General features: G+C 33.5%; 2 protein-coding genes across 3 annotated transcripts; one reads left to right on the top strand and one right to left on the bottom strand.

The window, feature by feature from the left end:
• Positions 1–2244: 2244 nt before the first annotated feature.
• Positions 2245–9715, top strand: LOC133181687 (peroxisomal sarcosine oxidase-like). Its single transcript, XM_061316245.1, has 8 exons — positions 2245–2373; positions 4416–4567; positions 4822–5035; positions 5681–5863; positions 6383–6523; positions 8151–8300; positions 8953–9028; positions 9157–9715. The coding sequence occupies exons 1-8, from the start codon at positions 2272–2274 to the stop codon at positions 9282–9284; spliced, it is 1146 nt and encodes a 381-aa protein (XP_061172229.1). The 5' UTR covers positions 2245–2271; the 3' UTR covers positions 9285–9715.
• Positions 9710–23495, bottom strand: LOC133181686 (threonine--tRNA ligase 1, cytoplasmic-like). Of its 2 annotated transcripts, none has more exons than XM_061316244.1 (20): positions 23405–23495; positions 23100–23150; positions 20970–21151; positions 20637–20752; positions 20143–20269; positions 19706–19826; positions 16974–17038; positions 16677–16755; positions 16289–16435; positions 16040–16138; positions 15692–15787; positions 15080–15150; positions 14819–14981; positions 14023–14160; positions 12637–12714; positions 12429–12529; positions 11937–12044; positions 11381–11453; positions 10945–11059; positions 9710–10310 (listed from the first exon to the last, which is right to left on the bottom strand). In XM_061316244.1, exons 1-20 carry the CDS (start codon positions 23462–23464, stop codon positions 10159–10161), a joined length of 2142 nt encoding a protein of 713 aa, XP_061172228.1. In that variant the 5' UTR covers positions 23465–23495; the 3' UTR covers positions 9710–10158. The 2 variants fall into 2 exon arrangements, with proteins under 2 accessions (XP_061172228.1, XP_061172227.1); XM_061316243.1 differs by having other exon boundaries at positions 23299–23489.
• Positions 23496–26289: the final 2794 nt, after the last annotated feature.

Raw genomic sequence — 26289 nt, 5'->3', positions numbered from 1 at the left:
CCTTTTAGAAAGGCATAATAACGGCTTTTGGAAAGGCGTAAAGGCGTAATAACGCCTTTTGGAAAGGCGTAATTACGCCTTTATTTGCGTTATTACGCCTTTTTCCGCTTTATAACGCCTTTTCAAAAGGCGTTATTACGCCTTTTTAATTTTTTTTTTTACCGTAGTTTGATTCTAATAGGCTTTCGTACCATTGAAACATATGAAGTACAAAGTATGAAAATGGAAAATCTCATTTTTCTCAGTAACTGTACAACCAATTCTTTTGAAGCATTAATGTCTTATTCTTTACTTCTGGTCAAATTGTGGTGTCTGCACAAAAAAAGTACAATGTAATCGGTTGGACATATTTTTTAACAGTAGCCATGGAAACAAAAAGGAGGATATTAATTTTAAATGGATTTTTTTTTTCTCCAATTATATTTCAAACTACATGTTGGACTGTCTCTCCAAGTTTCTGGGATTTAAATATCCAAAATAGCTGTCTTTGCCATTGAGCTAAAAATCGATTGATTTATCAAAATTTGAAATTTTGCAAAACTTTTAGAAAGTATTTGCTGCTTTCAAATCCAATATTTCACCTCTGGGGTCGAGGGGCTATACTTATGCTACGGCTTGTAAAAGCAGTGTTCTTGTTCTGTTTTAGGTTTTGGCAAATACTCACAAATCGGTTGTATGTGGAACCTATCAATAATAAATATATATTTTTAGAATTTTCTCACACACTCTTTGTAAAAAGCATAGATCCATAATTAAAATACTGGGCCGGTAGAGGGCAAACAAATTAAATCTCTTTAGGTGGCCTGAAAATTCGTGAACAAACAGCTATCACTGCGCGAGACATCGACTCTTTCGATTTTTTGAGTGACTAATTTGACAATTTCCAATAAAATAGGGGAAATCCTACTCTAAGAATAAAAGAAAGGGGTAATTTGGTGTGAGATTTCGAAATCTCACGCCAAATTCCCAGTTTCTTTCCTATTCTTTCCTATAGTAAACATAGATACTATATGTTGTGCCCCCTCAATTAAAAGGTCTGATGACCTTTTTTTTTTTTGTCAGGAAATTTTTGGTAATGCCTTTTCAACTGTCAATTGAAAATGTATGGCTTTGCCCCCCCCCCCCCCCGACTGATTTTGCTTCCTATGGGCCTGGCTAAAGAAAACAGCTACAGGGTATTCTACTAGGGTCACCCTCATTCTTGATTTTTCCCCATACTATATGCACGAATTGCTATTGAGCTTAACACTGTGCAACTCTGAAATAGCTCGTCACAAGCACTGTGGATCGATCCCCCCTCCCCCACTTTAAATTAAAAATTGTAAGAGCTTATAATATTTCAAAATATATATAAAATTTCGCCGTCAATCACTTCTGGTTGATTAACAGTGGTACAGTTTAAATCTTTGACCAATCAGATAAAGCGAAATAGATCTGCTCCAAAACCTCCTTCTAATCAGTCAATGGAGAAAATTTTATGTGTCCGATTAATAAATCGTCCGATTATGGCATATAAAACACTAATGATGGGATTTAGGTTAAAGAGACTAGTAGAAGAACATCTCCCTGACAGTATGATAGGTAATACTGTTATTACCTTGGAAATATCTCTCGAAGCAGGGACACCCCCCCCCCCCTTTGTTTATAAATTCTGTTTCTTACCTCGTGTATTTTTATCATACCTTACACTTGGCCATTCTCTAAACGTGAGAAAAAGTACAATCTGCTTGCATAGAACGACATATGGATGTGATTGACGGGGAAATGTCATGCTTCTGAGAAATTATAAGCTCTTACAATTTTTTAATTTAAAGTGGTGGGGGGGGGGGGGGGCTATTGATCCACACTTCTGTGGTCACAAGTAATTGTAAACACATATTAAACCAAGTATGAATTGAAATTGGGTACTGAGTTTATATAACGCTTAAGAACCATTTTAACATTTTTTTTTTTATTTCAATATTCTATTTTTAATACCTCACTTGAACAAAGTGACAACTAAAAAAGTAGAATATCATATTAAAATTTCTAGTATTCCGGCAAACATTAATTTTAAAATTATGATAGCGTATTAATTACTTGACGGAGGGTGTTGTGTTGTAAGCTAGGAGAGATGCTAACCCGACAAATATGAGAATTCCACTTTAGTAAGAAAGAAAAGGCAACTTCAACATTTTTTCCGCTGATTTGATAATGATAAAAATATGTTATTTAATACCCCGATTGTTGGCCTTCTAGTTTTTAGGTCAGAATTGATGTCGGTGAGTTGATATGGCGTTGTATGATGCCGTGGTCGTGGGGGCTGGGATAGAGGGGTCAGCCACGGCCTATAACCTTGCTAAAAATGGTCTGAAAACTCTACTTCTGGAACAGGTAGGTCTATCCAGCTCAGCCCAGGTGATGTTAGCTAGATCACAATAATACCACGTATGATTAATTTATTACCTGAGATTATGGAAGTCCTTAAAGGACACAGTGTCGAAACTCTTCATGAACTACATTGCCTGTACCTCCCTACGCAGCGTAAGATACACCAAACTACAAAAAATGAGCTAAATATAGCTATATCGTTGATAATCTAGGAACTGAAGGGACGAAGCGCAAGCTAAAGCTCATATAGTCATGTTAAATCTATATTTATCGGTTGTAAACTATAATTCATGAATGCCAAACCAAGTTTAAATGTTAATGACTGCATGTTTTTGTTGATAAATATTTTTTAAAACTGCAATGAGCATTTGTTGAGAGTCGATAATCATAGCTTCACCAATTGTGAAATTATATTATTTTATTATATAAACTATGTTTCTGTTAACTAAAGTTTAGAGATGTTAATCATATTTTACTAATCGTGAAACTGTATTTATCAGATATAACATTTTTTGTTCTGCAAACATTTTTCACTTTTAAGTTGTGAAACATTGATTGAGGCATGAACTTAGAGATGTTAATTAAGGTTCATTCTGATTAGATAAGAGAGATAACTCTATATAAAGAAATAAATGTCTGTTATTTCTCTATAGATTTGTCAAGTTTGACATGTCTTTTATGTTTCATTTTGCCCCGCAAGCTATTATGGTAGCATATTTCCCTCCAACACACTCACTTGTCAGATAATTATGTCGACTTGTCAGATATTTTTGTTAACTTGTCACTAACTCACGTGTTTAAAAATTCAACATGAAAATATGTCCACTCCAAGTTCTGGTCATCGGTGACAACATATTTTTCTGACAAGTCGACATAAGTATCTGGCAAGTCAACATAAAGATTTGACAAGTCAACTTAAAGATCTGACAGGTCGATATATCTCACAAGTCAACATAGTTTTCTACAAGTCAACATCATTATCTGACAAGTTGACATAATATCTGACAAGCCGACTTGTCAGAAAATTATGTCGACTTGTCAGAAAAATATATTTACTTTTTAGAAAATTATGTCGACTTGTCAGATATTATGACAAGTAGAAGTCAGTGGCTTTAACAGGTTGTAATAACAAGATACCGAGTTCTTGGTCGTGATTATTTGTATCTCACAAGTGCACATAATTATCTGACAATTTGACATAAACATCTGACAAGTCGAAATAAACATCTGACAATGGTGGCAGAAATATATGCCACCATAATCTATGATATAATAGTGTGTATTTACTTATAAAATACATTTCCTTTGGAAAATCATAAGAATTAAAGCAACATTTCATATGAGTGTGCAGAGGGTTTATGAACCTTAATTAAATATTGATTAACGTTCTTAGCTTTAATTGTTTACGATTCGTAAACTATTGTTTACCATTGATAAACCTAGTTATCAACTGTAAAATATGTTTAGCCTATTATGTCATATTTCTGCCCCCCTCCCCGATTTGTCAGATAATTATGTCGACTTGTCAGATTTTGTTTGTTTTCTTGTCAGATAATTATGTCGACTTGTCAGATCTTTTTGTTGACTTGTCACTTATTCCTCTGTTTAAAAATTCAACAAGAAAATATGTCCATGCCCGGTTTATGACATCAGGTGACGACATATTTTCTGACAAGTCGACGTAAGTATCTGACAAGTCTATATGAAAGTCTGACACGCCTACATAAAGATCTGACAAGTCGATATATTATTTGACAAGTCAACAAAAAATTATATCAACTTGACAGTAAATTGTCTACATGTCAGATATTATGATGACAAGTAGAGGTCAGTTAGTGGCTTTAACATGCTGTAATAACAGGACACCGAGTTCCTGGTCGTGATTTTTATCTGACAAGTCGACATAATTATCTGTCAAGTTCACTTTTTAAAATATCTGACAAGTTATAGCAACAAAAACATCTGACAAGTCGACATAAACATCTGACAAGTGGTGGCAGAAATATGACACCATATTAGCCCAGTTTTGTGCCATAACGTTGTAGTTTCCGCTCCCCCACTCGAGAGGGAGTTCGCATGGGCAGAGCAGAATTACTCGAGTAGCCTACGGGGAGGACGACCATTATGCCAACATGATGAAAGAAGGAGGTAAACTGTGGCGGGAACTCGAACGAGAGTCTGGATCTTCCCTATTTTTGTAAGTTATAGAAATGTGATAGGCTGGTCATCCAATGACCGTAATCAATGATACAGCTCAAAAAGTTCAGTTTGAGTATTTATGAAACACAGCTTTAGAGAATTAATATTTTACAAATTCAACATTTGAAGGACAAGTTATATATATTTTTATTTTGTTTGTAATGAATATACATATTTTTAAAATTTGATTCATATATACTAGTATACGTGAATAATAAAAGTGCATTTATATAAAATCACATTTACATGTAGAAACTGCGGTTGTCTTGCTGTTGGTACGCCGGATCACCCTTTCATCAAGGGTACTGTATCATCACTGACTCGGCACAGAGTAAACCACGACATCCTTAGTTACGAGAACCTGAAGACCAGGTACCCGATGCTGTCGTTACCCTCCGATCACACCGGAGTGTTGGACTACAGTGGCGGTGTTCTCATGGCAGATAAAGCCCTGCAGGCATTCCAGGTGACAGTTCCAATACAAATCACGAATCATTTGTTCTTATCTTTTCTTACAACAATCGTTTTAATTATTATTGCCTTCAATTTTTATTAATTATTCGTTATTTCTCTTGAATCTCAGCTTGTTCTGAATTCATAAGATTGCAGAGTACATGTACTTGCTAACAATAATTTTGCTAATTTCTTCACTTTTCTCTAGATTTAATACTGTAAAAGAATTATAAATGACAGGACATAAGAGGTTTCAAGTACAGCTTTTAAGGAAAATGATGTTCTTGTCAATTTTATTGGAGATGATAATTATGCTCGTATTTTTCTTCGTGCTGCCAGGAAAGATTTAACTATGATAATTTAATCAAAATACTAGAACCCGTGAGGCCTTAAAGTCCGTATCTTTTAATATTCTGTGAAAACTACCCGTATATACAAAACATTTACCGCTGAAAATATGTATGTAGACACCCGATTAATCGGATATAGTGGACGTGTTATTTTGAGAATTCTGCTTTCCCTTGAGAGCCTATCATCCCCCTCCTACTTTTTGTTACAACTGTGTACGTAACTCTGTTGAGAGCCTTCAGCGGCAATTCTGTTTTATCATAAAGAAAACTAATGCTATAGATATGCCGCAGTTTATTTTGACTTTTAGAACATGTACGTCCAGTATGGCGGTGAGTTGCGAGACGGCGAGAAAGTGACCAAAATTATACCGAATTCTGACGTCACTGTTATTACGTCAAAAGGACAGTACAAAGCCAGAAAGCTCGTTCTCACTGTTGGCCCTTGGGCAACAAAACTCCTGCCTCAACTTGGTATACGTATTCCACTTGAGGTAAAATTAACTTCGTAAATTTTTTAATAAGCAATGTTTTATCATTCTATAATCGAAGGGGTGTATACATGTAGTTTCTGGTTTGGCTGTCCATTTGTCTGTCTCTCTGTTTGTCCGCTAATACTTTAACCTTGCTTATAAATTTTGCAAGGTTTGTGCTAGAGCTTTGTAACAAAAACTTTCTTTGAGTAAGAACATATTTACCACTTGACCTTGGAATTTGAATTTGACCTACTTTTGCTTAATTTAACCAAACTTTAACCTTGGCTGTAACTTTCGAACAGTTGGTGCTAGGGCTTTTATACTTCACATGTGTATTTCATGCGAGACCTTTAAGCATTGTTGCTGTTTGTCTCTACACTATGGTGACATATTTTCGCTCCTATTTATGATGGTCTGCCAAATAAATGTTGATTTTATGATTTATACGCACAATCCTTTTTTTTAATTATTTTTTTTCTAATCATGCATACACTCCACTTATTTGAATATTTGTGTTACTTTCTTGTTTTTTTTCAGGTTGTACTTATTTCTGTACTCTACTGGAAAGAGAAAAACAAAGGAGAATTTTCTTCTGATCGTTTTCCAGCTTTCATCCATGATGGAGAAGACGTTCATGTTTACGCACTCCCTAGTCTAGAATATCCTGGACATGTCAAAGTATGTAAAATATCGCTGCAGGAAAAAAAAATCCTTCTTAGCTGAAATTTTTTTTTCGCTGCAAAAATAACTTTCATATCTTGGTCCATTACATAAGAATATGAAGCGTAACTATAAACTGAAATATTAGAAAAGTGGGTTTTTTTTGTTTTTTCTTTAATTTTCCCGACGAAAGTCAAATCGATTTGACGCTAACATTGAATTTCCAATTTAGTGAGAATACAACGGTATATCTGTCATAAAATAACCAACACAATAATAATAGTATATAGCTGTAGTCTGCGACTGCCCATACCTCTGTTTTGTCTGTAGATTTGCTCTATGTTGGTTCTTTGACGTCACATTTGTCTGTAGGTTTGTCTGTATGTTGATCATGTGACTGTGTCACCATACCTTTGTTTTGTCTGTAAGTCTGTCTAAATGTCGGTCCTGTGACATCACACTTGTCTATTTTGTCTGTAGGTCTGTCTACATGTTGGTCCTGTGACATCACATTTGTCTGTAGGTCTGTCTACATGTTGGTCCTGTGACATCACATTTGTCTGTAGGTCTGTCTACATGTTGGTCCTCTGACATCACATTTGTCTGTTTTGTCTGTAGAACTGTCTACACGTTGGTCCTGTGACATCACATTTGTCTGTTTTGTCTGTAGGTCAGTCTACATGTTGGTCCTGTGACATCACATTTGTCTGTTTTGTCTGTCTACATGTTGGTCCTGTGACATCATACTTGTCAATAGATCTGTCTACATGTTGGTCCTGTCACATCATACTTGTCTGTTTTGTCTGTGTGTCTGTCTACATGTTTGTCTTGTGACATCACTTTTGTCTGTTTTGTCTGTAGGTTTGTTTACATGTTGGTCCCGTGACATCACACTTGTCTGTTTTGTCTGTAGGTTCGTCTACATGTTGGTCCTGTGACATTGCACTTGTCTGTTTTGTCTATAGGTCTGTCTACATGTTGGTCCTGTGACATCACATTTGTCTGTTTTGTCTGTAGGTCTGTCTATAGGTTGGTCCTGTGACTGTAACATCACACTTGTCTGTTTTGTCTGTAGGTCTGTCCACATGTTGGTCCTGTGACATCACATTTGTCTGTAGGTCTGTCTACATGTTTGTCCTGTGACCTCACACTTGTCTGTTTTGTCTGTAGATCTGTCTATATGTTGATCCTGTGGTATCACACTTGTCTGTAGGTCTGTCTACAAATTGGTCCTGTGACATCACACTTGTCTGTTTTGTCTGTAGGTCTGTTTTATCTGTAGGTCTGTCTACATGTTGGTCCTGTGACATCACACTTGTCTGTTTTGTCTGTAGGTCTGTCTACATGTTGGTCCTCTGACATCACACTTGTCTGTAGGTCTGTCTACACGTTGGTCCTGTGACATCACATTTGTCTGTTTTGTCTGTAGGTCTGTCTACATATTGGTCTTTTGACATCACATTTGTCTGTAGGTCTGTCTACATGTTGGTTCTGTGACATCACATTTGTCTGTTTTATCTGTAGGTCTGTCTACATGTTGGTTCTGTGACATCACACTTGTCTGTTTTGTCTGTAGGTCTGTTTACATGTTGGTCCTGTGACATCACACTTGTCTGTTTTGTCTGTAGGTCTGTTTTGTCTGTAGGTCTGTCTACATGTTGGTCCTGTGACTGATCCTGACACTAGAGATAAAGCAGAATCTCGGGATGTCATCAAAGAGATGCAGCAATATGTCAGCAAGTACATGCCAAGTCTGGAAAATACACCCTCCATTATCGAAACCTGCATGTATACAGTAAATATTTTCATCATCTTTAACTTTCCAAAGTGTGAACACATTTTCCTTTTTAGAGACTGCTTACTGTACAAATAAGGGTTATTTCCTTTTCTGATTCTATTTAAATCATTCCAAAACTGTAATGAAAGATTCAGTATCATTTTATAGATTCCACATTGTAATGCTTTGGTTTGAACTGTATACTGTAAATAATTAAGTTAGAGCGAAAGGACTAATCAATGAGAGGGGGGCAGCATACAGTAGATGCATTTTTCTGAACAGTAAGAATTTTAGAAACTTTATGCACCTTGAGATTAAGAACTGTATTTACAATGTATTACTTTAAACAAATTGAAGAGCAAATCAACCTCCAATATCCATGCAATTACTGTATGTGTACTTAAAAAAGCGGGCTTCACATTTTAGTGGCTTCAGCGCAGACAACAATGTGCTAATTTATGAGTACCACTAAGAAATCATTTATATATGCAATACACGGCACGGACATGTGTAGCGCTAATTCATGATTAAGTCAACAACTCCATACCCAGTGAATGTGCTAAATTTTGAATACATCAATTTATGTACAAGTACAGTATTTTCCCCTTCAAGTATCATACTGAATAATAAACATGCTTTTCAGAAAAATTCTCCAACGCTCATTTTTCAGAACACTCCTGACCAACAGTTTGTGTTGGACCGCCATCCTGCCTGGAAAAATATAATAATAGGAGCAGGTTTTTCAGGTAAATTCAAATCAACTGGTGGTCAGTGTTCTAAATAAATGACAATAATATCTGTACAAAACTCAGTTAAATAGTTTGATGGAATTTGAGCTTTAGAAATGTTGATATGGAGTTCATCCTTTTATCAGGACATGGTTTCAAACTATCCCCAGTGGTGGGGAAAGTGTTGTGTGAGATGGTAATGGATAGATCTCCTTCATATGACCTTACGCCATGTCGGATAGATCGGCTCTTACATCCTAAGTCACAACTGTAGAACACCTTACTCCATGTCGGATAGATCGGCTCTTACATCCTAAGTCACAGCTTTAGAACACCAGAATAATTTACCCAAGACTACTAGCTCTTTATCATCTCAATACATCATCAAATCCTTGTCTGATGTTCTCACTTTCAAATCTTGGTATATTTTGGCAGCAATGTACAACCATCTTATTTTGTCAAGAATTAGCTCAAATATTTACATTTTAAACCAAGTATATTCCGTGTCAAAGTACATTTGATGTCATCAAAACTGTTTACTGAATTTTAAAAACAGCAAAGACTTGTTTGATTTTGTATCAATTCAAAATAAAATTGCAATTTTTAATTTCCAAGACAAACTGTACCTAGACTGCATCATTGATTTAAAACCTGTACATGTACATGCATATTACTGTAACATTCAAAATAAAATCTTGAAACATTTTAAGTGTTTATTCACATTTAGAATTTATGAATGAAATCTCTATGTTCAATATTACATAGTTTTAACAATTTAAACACAGGATTGTATTCACATTGAACTGCTGAATCAAAAATATAGGTGCACCGTTCTGCCGTAAGATATTGGTGCACCATTATGCCTAAGATAGGCTTAGTTGAAACATTTACTAATACTTGTATGTACTTAATACCCTGACAAATCCCACTTTTAACTATCCCAACTTTTGATAATATTTCACTACAATTTTGTCCTTATAAAGTTTGTTTTCTTCCTCTAAGACCATGTCAATTTATTTTTTTTAAATTTTGGACAGAAGTTCTAGAACTACTATATTGTTTTTCATCACTTTAACAAAGCATAGGTACAAGCTCATCACAGTGACAGGAAATAAATAAATATAGTCGTAGCTGGAGGAGTTCTGGCATCACTCAAACTTCTCCTCAGCATCCACACATCGAGAGTTCTTGAATTTGGAGAATTTTGTGATTATATCCTCTATGCTGTGCTCACCGTGGACCTTGGTTCCTCTAGTACGTACATTCGCCGTCTTGTTTTCTAGCTCCTTTTCACCCACAACTAAAAAAAAATATAACCACCTTAATTTCATTAAAAATACTAATGTTACAATTATATCTACTTTGAGATTCCCCAATTGCAATACAAGTTTTGAGGTTCATTAACCCTCTGATAAGAGAGATAACTCTGACTGGAATTAAAGACTATCATTCATTTACAAAATTTGTCATTTAAAAAGGTATTTCTGTTAAATTTTGCAGTTCAAGGTAAGATAAAAATGTTCTTAATTAAATTAGAATATAGAATTATTAACTTTAAAGCAAATTCTTACACAGTGAACAGTGGGATTGTCAAACCTTAAAATCCTTCATAAAGATCATAAATTGAAACAGCTGACACTATCAAACCATGCAATTATTTAAATTCATTTTAATAAATAAGAACATGTTATTACTAGTTAGAATTTGCTAATTTCCTCTTTCTTAAGTAAGGTGTAAGAAAAACAATGAAAAATCACAGATTTACAACCATGAAAATTCAAAAATATTCCCAATGGACTGTGTCTGTCATAGTTCATTGCATTGAGATCAAATCTACTTGAATTTAAAAAAAAAAAAAAAACTCTCCTTGAATGATGTTTGGACCCTTGAATTCTCAATGAGAGTTTAACATTTTCAAAGTTTTCATGACTCACCCAGAATGAAATTAAACTGAGCTAACTGTCCATTCCTGACCTTCTTGTTAAGTGTGTTGCCATCGTCTACGTCAGCTTCACACATAAAGCCAGCATAATGTAACTGATTTCGAACCTAAAAACACACAAGTATATGTACATGTAATTACATTTAATGTTATCCCAGCATCATGCCAGTGATGTCAAACCTATAATGACATACATGTGTGTTTTAGATTCAAGTCTATTCTGCAATGTATTCAATATTAAGAAAAATGAAAAATTATCTCTTTTTCTGATGATCTTATGGAACATAAATTCTTTAGACAGATAACTGAAGTCTTTATCATCTCAATCTTCTAAACTGAAAATATTTATTTAAAGTTTATTTCAATTAAAAAGTATTTGACTCTAAACATTTTATTCATGGAAGAAAATAGTCTCTGTAACTCTTTACCTGAATAGCATAATCATTAAAAGGTGGAGCCACTGGGATAACAATACACTGCCGAGGGGACAACCAGAATGGCCTAAAAAGTCACAGTATTACATCAATTGCTATACTAAAGAAGACCCTTATCTCAAAAACAAGAGATGTTTGTGAAACACTTATGCCCCCCCCCCCCCCCCCAATAATTGGAATTTTTTCTAAGTCCAAGGGGCATAACTCTGTCAAAAATTGCTCTATCATACCCAAAACAGATTCTTATGATAAATCTGTATACCAAATTCCATTTCAGTATGTGCAACCTCTGTGAAGAAAATGAACAGAAACTGTTGGTGGACCAACAGACAGACAGACCGACCAACAGACAGCAGCAATAAAGAAGGGGGCAAAAATATATAACAAATCTATATCTTGATTTCCATACTACAGTCAGATAATGTGGATATATTGTAATGTTAATAAAGACACCCAGACTTTACAGTCAGATAATGTGGATATATTGTAACGTTAATAAAGACACCCAGACTTTTTCTGATGAGATGGTTGAGAGATGGAGGTACATTACCATTTCCCTCCGTAATTTTCACACAGAATGGCAATCATCCTCTCTACCGACCCTAGGACAGCTCTATGAATGATGACTGGTCTCTTCTTCTCCCCCTCCTCCCCTCCACTACAACAGCGTACAGTATTATTACAACCACATTAAAATCATAGGAGTACTTGTATATAAATGATTGTCAATTAATACTAATCAAATGTAAATACAGAATCTCTCTTGTATAAGATTTTCTCTTGTTTAAGTATTTAAAACATAGAATCTATAATTAACTATCAATTGAATACATGTACAAGTACATGTATATGGCTGATTCTGCATTGGAGAATTACACATGTACAGTATTTCCTTAAAAATCAAAAAAGTTTGCACAATTGTAGAATAAATCAAAGATTGCAGACAAAAATTGTTATATATAATACCTTCTAATGATTAATTTTGCAGCTTAATTGCATACGATCCCAAAAAAAAAATTGAAGAATACTTAATTACATGTACCTGACATAATGAAGATCAAAGCGGATAGGTAACTGGAAATCTAGTTGTATCGTGGCACATTGATGGGGCCTCCTCAGGGCATCCATGATGATAATGTCAATCTGTATATGTAAAATTTTTATGAAATCAAAAAAAATAGCATAAACACAGTTCTTGCCTAAAGGAGTTCCTATATAAGTAATAAAATTCTCAGCATCACCAGCTGTACCTTGGGTCCATAGAATGCACCATCTCCTGGATTCAGCTCCCACTTGTACCCCGAGGCATCTAGACTCTCTGACAGTTGCTGAAACATAAAGGAAATTTGCTATATACATTTTTGCATATAATGGGTCATTTCTGTGGAACTTTGGAGTTCAGTCAAAATCACAAAATATAGTAGAAATATTTCAAGCCATATCCATGATACTGTAGATTGAATGCAATAATACTTGTATTCACAAACTGCAAACACAGAAATCAGACTGATAACAATTTTACAACTTGTTATGCAAAATGATTTTTTCTGAAGAATCAAATACGAATTAAAATAGGAATTTCTTTCAAAGGATATATATGTATCATTTTAAAAGCTGACCAATCTCTGTAGAGGACAAAAAGCTAGATTCACTTTATGTATAAAATAGCCCTGTTGGTAAACCAATTAATTGACTAATACCCTGTGTCCCATTTCAAACATCAATAATAAAATAGAGGTGGAATAAAGAACTGTGGCCCGTTTTACAAAAGAACTTACGACTAAGACCAAAAATTTAAGTTGATTGTAAAATTTTGCAAAATCAATGATTCTGTTTAAAATTGCTAGCGTAAAAATAACTACTACATTCCTTTTAAAAAGATCAAAACCATTTTCAATATAATGAAAATTAAAAAGTTATAAGCAGAATTAAATTTTGGTCTTAGTCGTAAGTTATTTTGTAAAACGGGCCCCTGGATAGAAGCATAGTGCTTTCATTTCCTATTACAAAATTCTCTCTGAGAGTCCAAGTATTGGAAAACAGACTTTGAGTAATTAAATATTTCTGAATTTTGCAGAAAAGATGTGTACTTGAGTACCTTTAGCAAAGATTTTAAGTATGAGTACATCCCTTGATCCAAAAAATAAAACGTGTTTTATAATCTTCAAAAACAGTTCTATCATAATGTAAATGCACATTTTGGATCAGATGTTGTGCTCTATATAAAATTTTACAAAACAGCTTTTTTTTGGCCAGTTTGGAAGAAATTATCAAGATATGGGTAAAAAGACATAATTCATGATGTCATTAACTAGCGAAAAAATTGACTCAATTTTAATAGATATGCTGTCATCAAGGGCCCAAGTGATGTTTAATGCATATTCAACTAAAACCGAGCATTTCCAATTTTTCACAGGGCTAAAAAGGCCCTATGTGAACCTTGCTCTTTTGAAAATGACCCATTCCTTAGTTTATACAATCATGTAGACTTAGGTAGATTATAACTCAATCTATCCAAATAAAAGAACTTAATGTTGTCTTTAGAGGTTGCCTTTCTTGTTCTTTTCTACTCTAGCATATCTTTACCATATGTCTTACATCCTGGTATCCTAAAGATAGTTTTCAATGTAACCTACCTTTTCTGCTGTGTCCCACATCTCGATTTCCCCGAGATATTTCTCTGGCCTGGTGGACAGGTACAATTTGAAGGTGAAGCCAAACACATCATACACAGCCTTTAGAAAATCTAAACATCCAGCCATTTCTTCCTTGATCTAGAAAAAAAAACCACCACAAAATCTGCAAAAACTACACAGGATTGATACCAATATTTTTTAAAGGAAAGTTAACATTTAATTACATGAACAATTAGGATGTAATTAATGAATGATTTATACAACTCTGAGGATTAAGTTGATCACCATGTCCCCCTTTAGGAATGTTTTCTGTAAAATCCTCTTTACTCATGTGCATCTGACAGATGTTGAAATCATGATAATAAAGAACAATAGCCAAAGTACCAACATTATAAAATTCGTGTTTTTGGGGTTCAAGGCTGATCATATAGGAAATGCATTATGTTTTTTTATAATTTGTCTCCTTTTCTGTCTCTCTTTACCTATATTTTTTAAATTTTTTTTCTAAAGGTTAAAAGCAATAACTAAATTTTCAATGAAACCCCCTTTTTTTTTTAAAAGTGCTGTAAACCAACGTTTATTTGCATGCGAGAAATATCCGCAAGTTTTGAGACCTATTTAACTTGCTAATATTAATCGCCGCTTATTCTTTGTTATTTATTTTGCTCTGTATTTGTAAAGAATGTTTCCTCAGTCACGAAAATTAATTGTCGTGGATCGATTTTAAAACGGACAAATAGCAAATAAAAGATGACACGAATAAGAGTTGGTTTACAGTATTATTGAAGAACTTTACCTGTTCGGGTTGACAGAAGATGTGAGCATCATCTTGTTGAAACCTCCTGACTCGAGTGAGACCACTGAGTGCCCCTGACAGCTCATTTCTATGTAACACCCCAAAGTCAGCCATTCTCAGTGGTAACTCACGCCAAGACCTCTGACGATGATCAAACATTAGACTGGAAAATAAATTACAGGACAGGATGACACAAACAAACAAAAAAAAAGAGGAAGAATTGAAAGACAAAATCTGTTTTCCTATTTTCACAGTAGTTACCAGTGTCCCGGACAATTCATTGGCTTCAAAGCAAACTTTTCCTTTTCAACATCAAACTGAAACATGTTTTCCTGAAAAGAAAATGAATAAAATATTAAGAAATGGCCGATTTCTTAATTTAATTAACTACTAATTTATTAACATATTACTTGAGCACAAATGTCACATCACAGTGATAAAATGTTCAAACAACTAGATGAAAGGGGGGATATAACATCAAGTGATGAAAGGAACTAATTACATGTAGAATCTTTGCATTATAAATCACTCTAGTGATTTTTCACAACATGCTGGTTAATTTTTATCAAAACCTGTGTGGATAAGCGATTCCACGCTTAAATTAAGATGTGAGATAAAGCGATGACTTCACAATGAACAACATGAGATAAAGCTATGACTTCACAATGAACGATGTGAGATAAAGCCAAACTTGAGATAAAGCTATGACTTCACAATGAACAAAATGAGATAAAGCTATGACTTCACAATGAACAAAATGAGATAAAGCTATGACTTCACAATGAACACTGTGAGATAAAGCTATGACTTCACAATGAACACTGTGAGATAAAGCTATGACTTCACAATGAACAAACACTTGTTTATATTTACCGCGTAGTGTTGCCAGTGACCAGATTTCTCCCACAGCTTACTGTTGTAAATGTTTGGTGACACAACTTCCTGGAATCCTCTCTTTCTGTACTCACTCTGTCAAATAAATTTGTATGTCAATTTACAAAGAATTTCCTGAGAATTCAAGTTAATATGAGTGATTCATATCAGCTATTCATGGCAAGCATACTGATAAGTTGAATACCGGAAAATTAAGACATGTATTCTTCAAAATTTGTTTCAATATATATCCTCAAAGAAATGAAACATATTAACAAAAGCCTTTAAGCAGATCTAATTTCTCATTGAATTCCATACATATACATCACAACCACAGCTTCAGCTTACCTTGATAAAGTCTATTAAGGTGTTATAAATATAGGCTCCATTTGGTAAGAAGAAACAACTTCCTGGACTGAGCTCGTGAAAAAAGAAGAGTTCTTGTTCCTGAAATTGAAATTTTTTTTTTTACTTCCACAAAATCTCTACCAAGCATCTAACCAGTTTGATTTGCTCACTTTTAAATTGTGTAAATATGTCATTCAGCACTGAGATATATATAATTTTTTTTTTTATATCAGTAGACTGGTAACTGACCCTGCCAATTTTTCTGTGGTCTCTCTTTGCAGCTTCCTCCTGGAAATGTTTCCATTCTTTCAGCTGCTTGGGATCAGGGAATGAGATTCCGTAAATTCTCTGTAGAGACTCAGCATCTGCCTTACCTTCCCAGTAAGTAGATGAACTCTTAAGAATAAATAAGCTACCTTAGTACATGTATGTATACACTGCTACTTGTATGTACAGTTAAAGTTATAAATGTATGTATATATTGCCTACTTGTATGTACAGAAAAACTTAAGTTATAAATGTGTGTTATACATTGCCTACTTGTATGTACATAGAAACTTAAGTTATAAGGCATTTACTTGAGTTGTTATTCACAGTCACTAGTGCATCAAAATACATATATAAGCTATTTTTATACCTTGGTGACACAGAAAGACTTGATTTTTCCCGTGTGTCTTACATGTGGTCCCCTACACAGGTCAATTAATGGTCCACATCTGAAAAATACTCAAATCATCAATAGCATTCATAATATATACAGAATGTACCTATTTTAATGTCTCTTTGAGTGGCTAACACATTTTGAACATTCTTTTAATTTTCATTTTTACAATTTCTGAGGATATAATTTTAAATATATTAGAATTTTAATGTTAACTGATAATGAACAACACAGTAACTTCAATGTGAACTCTGCCTTTAAGAGTCTACCTACTTGTATACAGTGGTGGTTGGGGTGGTCACCTTTTCATTCAGAATTCTTTGTTTAAATTTATTGTACTACAAAACAATGCACAATCTGACATCAGTTGTACAGAAACACAAGCATATACACTGTATATGTACAGTTAATATCAACGCATATGTTCAAATTTAAAGGAACTGATTACACAAATTATGGTTTATTTTTTGATATTCAAGTTCAAAACGTTCTAAATGTTTATTTTTAGAGACTACATGTACAGCTTTTAAGATGGAAATCATATTAAAAAATGTCCAATTATTGGTTAATCTGCTAAATTGACTAATTTTTCCACAGTTCCTAAGCAAGTATCTGTGTTTGACTGTATTCCTAACCTTGAGTTCATCTCTATAAAATATCATATGGTCAGAAAACAACTATCTTTTGATTAATTTTACATATTAAAGAAATGCTGTTTTACTATTCATGGGAAAGTCTTTCAATACGATAATGCTTTCAATTTCCTAGCTCTATATAATTTTTCTCTATGGACGTTCAATGAAATCAAAATATTAACGTAGGTCGCGGGTTTGCTGACGTCGTTAAAACTGGGTACGCAATTTATATAATTTGGGCGACTTTCTTGTGCACATCTGATTATGACGTCACAATGAAAAAGAAATCTGCGATGATTTTTGTTTTATTAAATTCTTCAGTATATCATAATTTAGCTTTAATTTTTCTTGGAATTGGTAGTTTAGTGTTACATTATTTAAGCAACGACTTATCACAAATAATGAAGGCTTTTAACGATTTGTATAGTCGATACAATACTTAGATATAACTTTTGTTGGAATTGGTAATTTAGTGAAGAAGGCTTATTACGATTGGAATGATCGACACTGGAAGTATTAAAAAACGTATAATTATTTGTTATCAATCGCATCTTCTCGGGCCTTTCCTGCAAGCTTGGAAAAACAAGTGGTTGTTTTTCGGCTTGTCGGAAAGGCCCGAGAAATTGCGATTGATTTGTTTTCACTTGGTACGGATATGGACACAAGGTTCAACTGACCCTTTTTTTTCCTTTGATCGTATTTGAATTAACAGCGTTTTTTTAAAATAAAAAATGCATTATTTAAAAAAAATGCAAATACCAAGAGATTTAACTTTATTTTTAAAAAGGACATATTTAAATTATATATATAGATCTACAGATTTATCACAAATTAAATACTGCTAAGGTACGATGAAACATATAGACAATTTTTTAGCGACACTGACCTCCTGTTAGGGGACAGCTATTTGATTCTGAGGGAGAGGGGGTGGCGAATTTTACCGAGACAGATTGTTTATTTTCATGTCGGTAAAGGACAGGTTATTTATTTCCAAAAAGAAAAAAAAAAACAAGGACAGTTTATTTATTTCTTCTTCACTGAAAAAAGTCTGACAAGCAAAAAAAAAAAAGAAAAAGAAAGAAAGAAAGAAAGAAAAACATCAAAGTTGAAAACTCCCATTGGGGGGGGGGGGGGGGTTGCTATAATTTTTTTTTCTTGCCCAGTCGAGGACAGATTATTTATTTTCAACATTTCCGATGACAGCTTATTTATTTCCATAATCTGCAAGCCCCCCCCCCCCCCCCCATCCCATCCCCGAATGAAATGTTCGTCCCCTAAGCATGCAATGCTGTTACCTACAGATTTTATTCACTCTGCTTTCCATGTCAAACTAGTAGAATTAAAGTTCTAAAAAAAAAAAAAATAATAATAATAAAAAAAAACTGGCTGTTGATTACGTCAGATAAAATTAATTTTAAATTCTTGTCCCGTTTACCCCTCTGAAAATGTGGTATGTAAAATAAATATTTTGTTTAAATATATACTGAAAATATATTGTACTTAGTCGGACGATATTTGGCAGAAATTCGTAGATTTGAAAGCCTTGCTGGTCTAAATAAAAACATTTTATATAGTTACTTGAATGATACCGTTTTCTTCCAGCACGCTGGAAAAGAAAAATACACAGACAAATGTAAGGATACGTCGAATCTTCTGTTGTTTTACGTCCCTTGCGAGAATTCACTAATATAAGACGTACAAAAAACCTAATCTGAAGAGAAACATGTCTAATAATCATTCCATTAATATTGAATTATTATGATACGCTTCACGGGTCACTTGAAAGCAGACAGACGTGAATTTCTTTTTTATAAAAATTATTTTATCTTATTTTTCTGCACTGAATACCGGATAGATATTCACGACGTCAAGCATGACGTTGCGATATTTTATGACGTCGTTCTTAAAAATGTTACATTTTGCGATATAAAAGCAATTATCCACATTAAATAACGCGAAAACTAACCCGAAGACATATTAATTTTATCACATTAATTTATTTCAAATCAATTCTTTGTTAAAATACCAAAGGGGAAACGATTTCGTCTGCACCATTTAAAAGTTATTGATATATTTGTAAACAAAATCTTGCGTCAAAAAGAGCCGAAAACGACGTTTTTCTTATATAATTCAATAGAATACCGTCAAAAATGTTACGACAACAATGGCATGTTTAAGATTTAATTACACAAAAACGGTGCAGACGAATTTTATAAAATTTTCAGAGAATGTAAAACGAAGGTATAGAATTCATATAACTGATTTTCACGGTATGTTTTCGGACACTTTTAAATGGCCTGCAAACCCGCGACCTACGTTAAGTACTGCCTTGTTTGCTCAAACCTTATTGATAAATGTTAAAATTCTTACATCAAACATTTTAAGTAAATCTTCTTTTTTCATCTCCAGTCTCTCAAAAGGCTGCTTCTCTTTAATAATTCCTTTGACTTTATCTTCTATACTACTGAAATCATTGCTGGAGACTGCCGCACTGAATAAATCAAAATGCTAACATTTAAGATTAGATACTGTTAAAAAACTAGTAATCTACCTCATTAAGAGCACAAGTCCTTGCAGAAGAAAGAGCACTTCAGCAATTGCCTAAATAATGACACTGGACAATAAAATTGGAGGATGCATCATAATTTTTATATCAAAAATTTTTATGGTAATGTGTATTGTGTGAAAATGAAATCAATCTGTTGATTCATTGAACAATAAATAAACAAAGTTGCACTTCATACTGGTAAAAATGTAAATTAACCAAAAATTTTATGGGTAAAACAGAAACTTTAGTGGTACTTTACCTTTCACAAAACATGTCATAGTAAAATCCCTCTTCTATTGGTGGCCCATAACATAAATGTCCACCATACAATTTCTCCATAGCCTCCCCAAGTATGTGAGCACTGGAGTGCCAGAAAACATACTCCCCTTAAAAAAAAAACAATACAGATTTATGTAAGGTGTATACAAATAATACCTTTCACATCACTGCAAAAAACTCCCTATTATATAACATTTGAATGTTGACACTCAAAATATTGTGATTGTCACAACCAAATATTGAATAAAATCAGTGTATTCAGTCTCATCATTTAAAAGAGTATTATTCATTATTATATTCAATAGCATACTGAACAGAAATTATTGTTCTTACTTGGTAATTTTTTCCACAGATCTTACAAGTATTTGATGTAAGTCACTAATCAAATTCACTCCAATTATTTTTTCTACATGGATTTCATATTTCAATTTTAAGTACATTTTCACCATTGTTATCTAAAACTGAATTTCCTACCATCTTTATCATCAAACTTGAGCAGCTGTAGGGTTGAGTCTTTCTCAAAAGGTCTGTCCAGGTCCCATAGTTCTCCATTTACCTTAGCCACAACAGTGTTGTCAGCCAAACCTTGGCTAGGAAAAATCAACTTACATGAATATATTGCCAATTATGATACTTCACCGATATAAAGTATCAAGGTTTAATATCCCACAGTGTGAAAAAAAAGAGATAATGAAATCCACAAAATCAGTGGAAGTCAAAGTAATCTCAGTTCATAAAAATCATCGAGTCTATTCAGACCACTCTTAAAAATTTCATTCATCTCGGAGAAAATTTGATATTTCTCACCTGATCCCTTTCGCCACTTCATATGGGGTAGTTTTCCAGGCCTGACCCTCCACCTGTTTACCGTCAGGAAGAGTTACTTTGATGGAATCTTGGGGCTGAGCAGCCACCCATTTATCATAGTCAGACTTAAGCTGCTGCCACAGTTTTTCTCTGTGTTCTATAAATTCTGGAGGTGGCACCAGCTGTAAAATCAATTATTGTGTAAAATGTGTAAATTTACGAACTAAAATAGGAAAATATCTTTACATGCTAAATTTTATAAAAATCTATGCATGGAAAATACAGAAAAGTCACAGTTTGATAGTAAGAATGACATATGCTGTAGAAAAAGTCGGAAGTGCGGAAGTCTATGTGCGTTTTCAGGGTATTCATATTAGGCATTACTGAACATGCTTATAACATTTTAAGAGGCCAGTCTGTAAATAATCATGTTTCAAAAAAATTAAAGTCAGTAACTAGTTTTTAGAATTATTTCTTTTAAAAGGAAACAGACTTGTGATTTAGTGACAGAAAAACGCATAGAAATGGCGAGGACATGCAAACGATCGGTGATGAAATTGATAAGCGTGAATTACACTCAATTTGAAAATGAAATATCTTGAGCATATATTCAAAAGAATTTTCACATAGAAAAATTATGTGCATTCTTTGTCAAAATTTCTAATCATATTTCCAGTACATTCTAACACTTATAAAATCCCAGCATTTTTTCCTTATATAACTGGTACTGATAAACAGTACCATTCCCAATGCCAAAAACATTGATTTTTCCCAATTTTGAGACTAAAAATTCCCAATTCAATTTCCAATCTACAGACTACGATGACATGGTATTTCTTTTTATATGAAACATTGCATAAGTTGACTAATTGTTTCACTTCCGCTTAAATTGAAAGTAGATATTAGTCCTAATATGGCGGGACCTGTGGTGTAGACAGCATAGTGTCATACATTTTGACAAATTGAAAGCATGAAAATGTGAAAACAAGGGACATTAATGATATGAAAAACAATAAATACTTGTTGTTTATTCTTTAAAACACGGAGTAATAGTAATGAGGTTGGAATAAAAGCACAATATATTTCATTTGTTTAAATGACAGAAAATTCTCCTTTGTTCTACTTCATTGCTATTTTTCCCAATTGAACCGGTACTAGACCCTTTCCAAATGGGTATAAAAAAATAGCTGAATCCCGGGAGGTATAGTCAACAGTTCATGTGGAGCATCAAAAGGATAAAGTAGTGCTAAATCCTCATTAATACTGTAAGTTTTTATCGTTAAAGTACCAATGTAATTTAATCAACAAAGTAAACACAGAGGTATAAATCATGATACTGAATATTTGAATGCTTAATTTCCATTCGAATATTTGCCATTTATTACATTTTCAACAGTGAAATACTGTGATTTATTTATTGAATAAAAGTGATATTCTCTCAAAGTGTGAAAGGATACCTAAATGATATTCTCTCACAGTGTGAAAGGATATCAAAGTAAGTAAAAAAATAATTTCTGGCCTGTCATAAGATAGAGATAGTAACTAAACATCTTGATAGAGCTAAAACTGCAAATTTTTTCCCAAGTATGTTGCTAAAATCTATGCTATGTAATGTTTTCAATCCCACAACTGCTAAGCTATGACGTCTCAACCGCTCAACTATGACGTCAAGCCTCTGACACTGTGTTAAGAAAAGACAGAGTCAAAGGGAAAATCAAAGAAAATGAAATAAACAGAAAATTTAATGTTTCGTAGACGAATATGGAATTTATTTCACTCATGAGACTTGATTTTTTTAAAGATTTTCACTCGTGCTTCGCACTCATGAAAATATCAAAAAATCCTGTCCCACTTGTGAAATAAATTCCATATTCATCTACAAAACATTGAATATCCTCTATTTACTATTCATTTGCGAATATGCAAACATTCGTTTCAGCTCTACCAAACTGTGACTTCTTTCACAGGCTTGAAAACTACACTTTTTTTAAAAAAAATCATTTTCTTGTTCAGTAGAAACATACACTTATTTCACTGATGTTATTTTGCAAGTACTTCAAAAAAATTATTTTAAAAAATGACTATTAACTAGAATTTAAAAATCAAGATTTAAAGAACGCAGTAACTTACATCTTTTAATTTTCCTTTGGTTTCTTTGTCCATTTTCTTCGATTTGGAGCCCTAAATTAAAACAAATCAAGTTACAAACTGCTTTACCCATGGAATATATACAACATAATCAGTGATGAAATATTGTGTAAAGATCGATCTCTCCAAAAAATTATGTCAATAGTGCATGATGATGAAATCGGGTCGAGAAAAAACACACCCTGCTGGCGCTAGCAAGGAACTTTGGCCCTAGTTTCCTTGAAATACGGAAGAGAATTGACTTTGAAAGCATTTTGAATTGATTTTGAAGACGAAAATTGTCATGCCTTTTTAGGATCAGACACGCTCATCTTTTCAAGTTGCTCTTCTACTTTCTGTTCGGCCATGCTGCCACGACAGTGCTTTTGCGCATGTGCATTTGGGCCAGTACCGTTTCTTCAATAACGCGTACCCTGATCAATTCGGAATTTGTCACTTCTAATCATTATTTTATTTTATTTTTATTTTTTTTAAAAGGCTGTCTATGAATAAATATTTCAATATTTGGTTGCTCAAGCTGAAAAAAACTCTTTTCCCTCGTTGTGCCCATTGTATGTTGTATGTAATATTTCCATGAAATAACAGACAGTATTCAAGCTCACAAGTCCACCAATCAATACAAATCAGAAGCAGAGCAAACACAGATCTCCAAAACATCAGAGGTGGGATTAGGTGCCATGGAGGAGTGAGCATCCCTGCCAACCGGTCTCACCCACCGTGTGCTCCTTGTCGTGATCAAAAAAAAAAAAAAAAAAATCCGTAGACAATTGAACAGTGTGTAAATAATGGCCTAACAATATTAGTATGAAAACATCATTTGTCCTAATGATAAATTGTATTGGCTGAAAAGGTCATTGATTCGACCATAAAACTTGCGAAATTATGACTTTAAACGAGACTGTTGATATTCTTGTTTCCTCAACTTGTTTGTCAATAGCTTGCCTCGTTTTAGAAATTGTTCGTAGGTAGAGCATGTTCTTGCGTATCGAATCAACTGAGAGACATAAATCCCATATGCAGGTGATAAGGGTATATTGCTACATAAGTAGGGAAAGTTGATTGAAAAGTTGAAGTCATCACGTTTATAATAAAGCTTTGTTGTTAGGCTATCATTAATTAACTTCTTTTTCTAGTAAAATATCCAAATATGAAAAGTTGTGTCAGACTCTAGGGTATCTTTCATTTCAAGCCTTTTTATTGAAAAAGCACTGTTAATGATGTCAAAAAGCCTGAGGCCTGTTTTACAAAAGAACTTACAACAAAGACCAAAATTTAATTCTGCTTATTACTTTCTATTTAACATTAATTTGAAAATGGCTTTATTCTTTTTTAAAAGAATTTAGAAAGATATTTCTATTTTTTCAATTTCAAACAGAATAATTAATTTTGCAAAATGTTGTAATCTACTGAAGTTTTTGGTCTTAGTCTTAAGTTCTTTTGTAAAACGGGCCCCTGGACATAAATTTATCCTGGGGAATGGTTGTACAAAGTGTTGAAAAGTTGTATGTTTTGATGTTATTGATTTTGGTAAAAAAAATTATTTCAAATTTTCTAAAACTTCCTTGGAATTTTTGAGTATCCACATCTGATTTACACCATTTTTCGAACATATTGTTGTACAGTACTTCTGAAGTTTCTTCCTTCACTGCTGTTAATATTTTAGTGAGAAGTGAAGAAAGAGGCTTGGTAGAACATTTACTGGAACCCGCTATATATCTTTCTTTGTAAGAAATAGGTATGGTAATTCAAATTCATTTTGATTGTTGGGAATATTAAAAATATTTAAACTGACATGATTTTGAAGAATTTCATCCTTAGAAAGGGAGCTATGGATATAAGTTGAATTACCGCTAGCAGAATTAAATTCCAGTTCCTCCAAAATACAATTAAAATAATGAGCCTTACAAAAAGGCCGGGACAAAATTAAATCATCAAGTTCTTCAGTGAGAAGAACGAAAGCAGGAGTTCCCCAAGGTTCTGTTCTTGGGCCTTTACTTTTTTTAGTATATATAAATGATCTACCATGTGGACTTTCAGGTCTCTCTAGACTATTTGCAGATGACACATCTGTGTCAAACACATCTAAAAACTTGAAGGATTTAGAAAAATTTACTAACCATGATCTTGAAAAAATTAACCAATGGTCAAAAAACTGGCTTGTAAAATTTAATTCTGAAAAAACCAAAATATTAATATTTGGCAGTAGTGAAGATGAAGTATCCAAACTAAGCTTTAAGTTTGACGGTCAAGAAATCATTCCATCTTCTACTCACTGTCATCTTGGACTTACGTTTTCGAATTCTGGGAAATGGACAAACCGCATTGATAATATTATTAAAAAGGCTTCAAAAGAAATTGCAGTTCTTAGAAAATTGAAATTATCATTAAATCGTGATTTCTTAACAAAGATGTATATTACATTTATTAGGCCCTTATTTGAATATGCATCAAAAGTATGGGATAATATTTCTGCAGCTGACTGTGAAAGGCTAGAGAAACTTCAATTAGAAGCTGCACGTATTGTAACTGGACTTCCTATTTACTCTCCCCGTAACTCTTTATATTATGAAACAGGATGGGAAACACTTGCTTATAGACGAGAAAAGAGAAAGTTATGTTTAATGTTTAAAATAAAACATGGTCTTGCGCCAGACTATTTACCGAATCTCTTACCTCCTGAAGTCTCAGAAATAACCCAGTATGATTTACGAAATTGTAATAATATTGTTATACCCAAATGTAGAACGAACTTATTAAAAAAAATTTCCTTCTTTCCATCTACAATATCATTATGGGACGCCTTGCCCTCTGAAATCAGAAACCTTGAAATTGTAAATGCTTTCAAAAAAAGACTTCTTAAATGTGAACCTCCCCCAAAATATTTTTCCTTTGGTGTAAAGAAAACAAACTCATTTCTAACTAGAATGAGACACAATGTAAGTCTCCTTAAGTCAGACCTGTTTAAAGTCAGGCTTTCAGATAATACTCAGTGTTCTTGTGAATATACCAATGAAAACACTGAACACTTTTTTGGTATTGTAAGAATAATGCTGAAATAAGAGCAGAATTATTTCACACTATAAGAAATAACAAAGGAACAATAGACCTTGACACAATTCTATTTGGGGACTCAAACTTGGGACAACAAAATAATATGAACATAGTTAAAGTC

The sequence above is a fragment of the Saccostrea echinata genome, unplaced genomic scaffold (assembly GCF_033153115.1).
Source record: "Saccostrea echinata isolate AGI-Se365-2 ecotype Australia unplaced genomic scaffold, CSIRO_AGI_Sech_v1 ptg000009l, whole genome shotgun sequence".
Taxonomy (NCBI): Eukaryota; Metazoa; Mollusca; class Bivalvia; order Ostreida; family Ostreidae; genus Saccostrea; species Saccostrea echinata.
The sequence above is the reverse complement of the archived record's forward strand: the minus strand, read 5'-3'. Positions and strand labels throughout refer to the sequence as shown.

Bases quoted from the DNA above. Each gene is read 5' to 3' on its own strand.
- LOC133181687 (XM_061316245.1), top strand. From the start codon at position 2,272: ATGGCGTTGTATGATGCCGTGGTCGTGGGGGCTGGGATAGAGGGGTCA. The intron at 2,374-4,415 runs GTAGGTCTATCC...ATAACGTTGTAG, and splicing joins AAACTCTACTTCTGGAACAG to TTTCCGCTCCCCCACTCGAG. The intron at 9,029-9,156 runs GTAAATTCAAAT...TCCTTTTATCAG, and splicing joins AATAGGAGCAGGTTTTTCAG to GACATGGTTTCAAACTATCC.
- LOC133181686 (XM_061316243.1), bottom strand. From the start codon at position 23,370: ATGCTTTCAAAGTCAATTCTCTTCCGTATTTCAAGGAAACTAGGGCCA. The intron at 16,756-16,973 runs GTAGGTAGACTC...AGTATTTTTCAG, and splicing joins CCAACCACCACTGTATACAA to ATGTGGACCATTAATTGACC. The intron at 16,436-16,676 runs GTATAAAAATAG...TTTATTCTTAAG, and splicing joins AGTCTTTCTGTGTCACCAAG to AGTTCATCTACTTACTGGGA.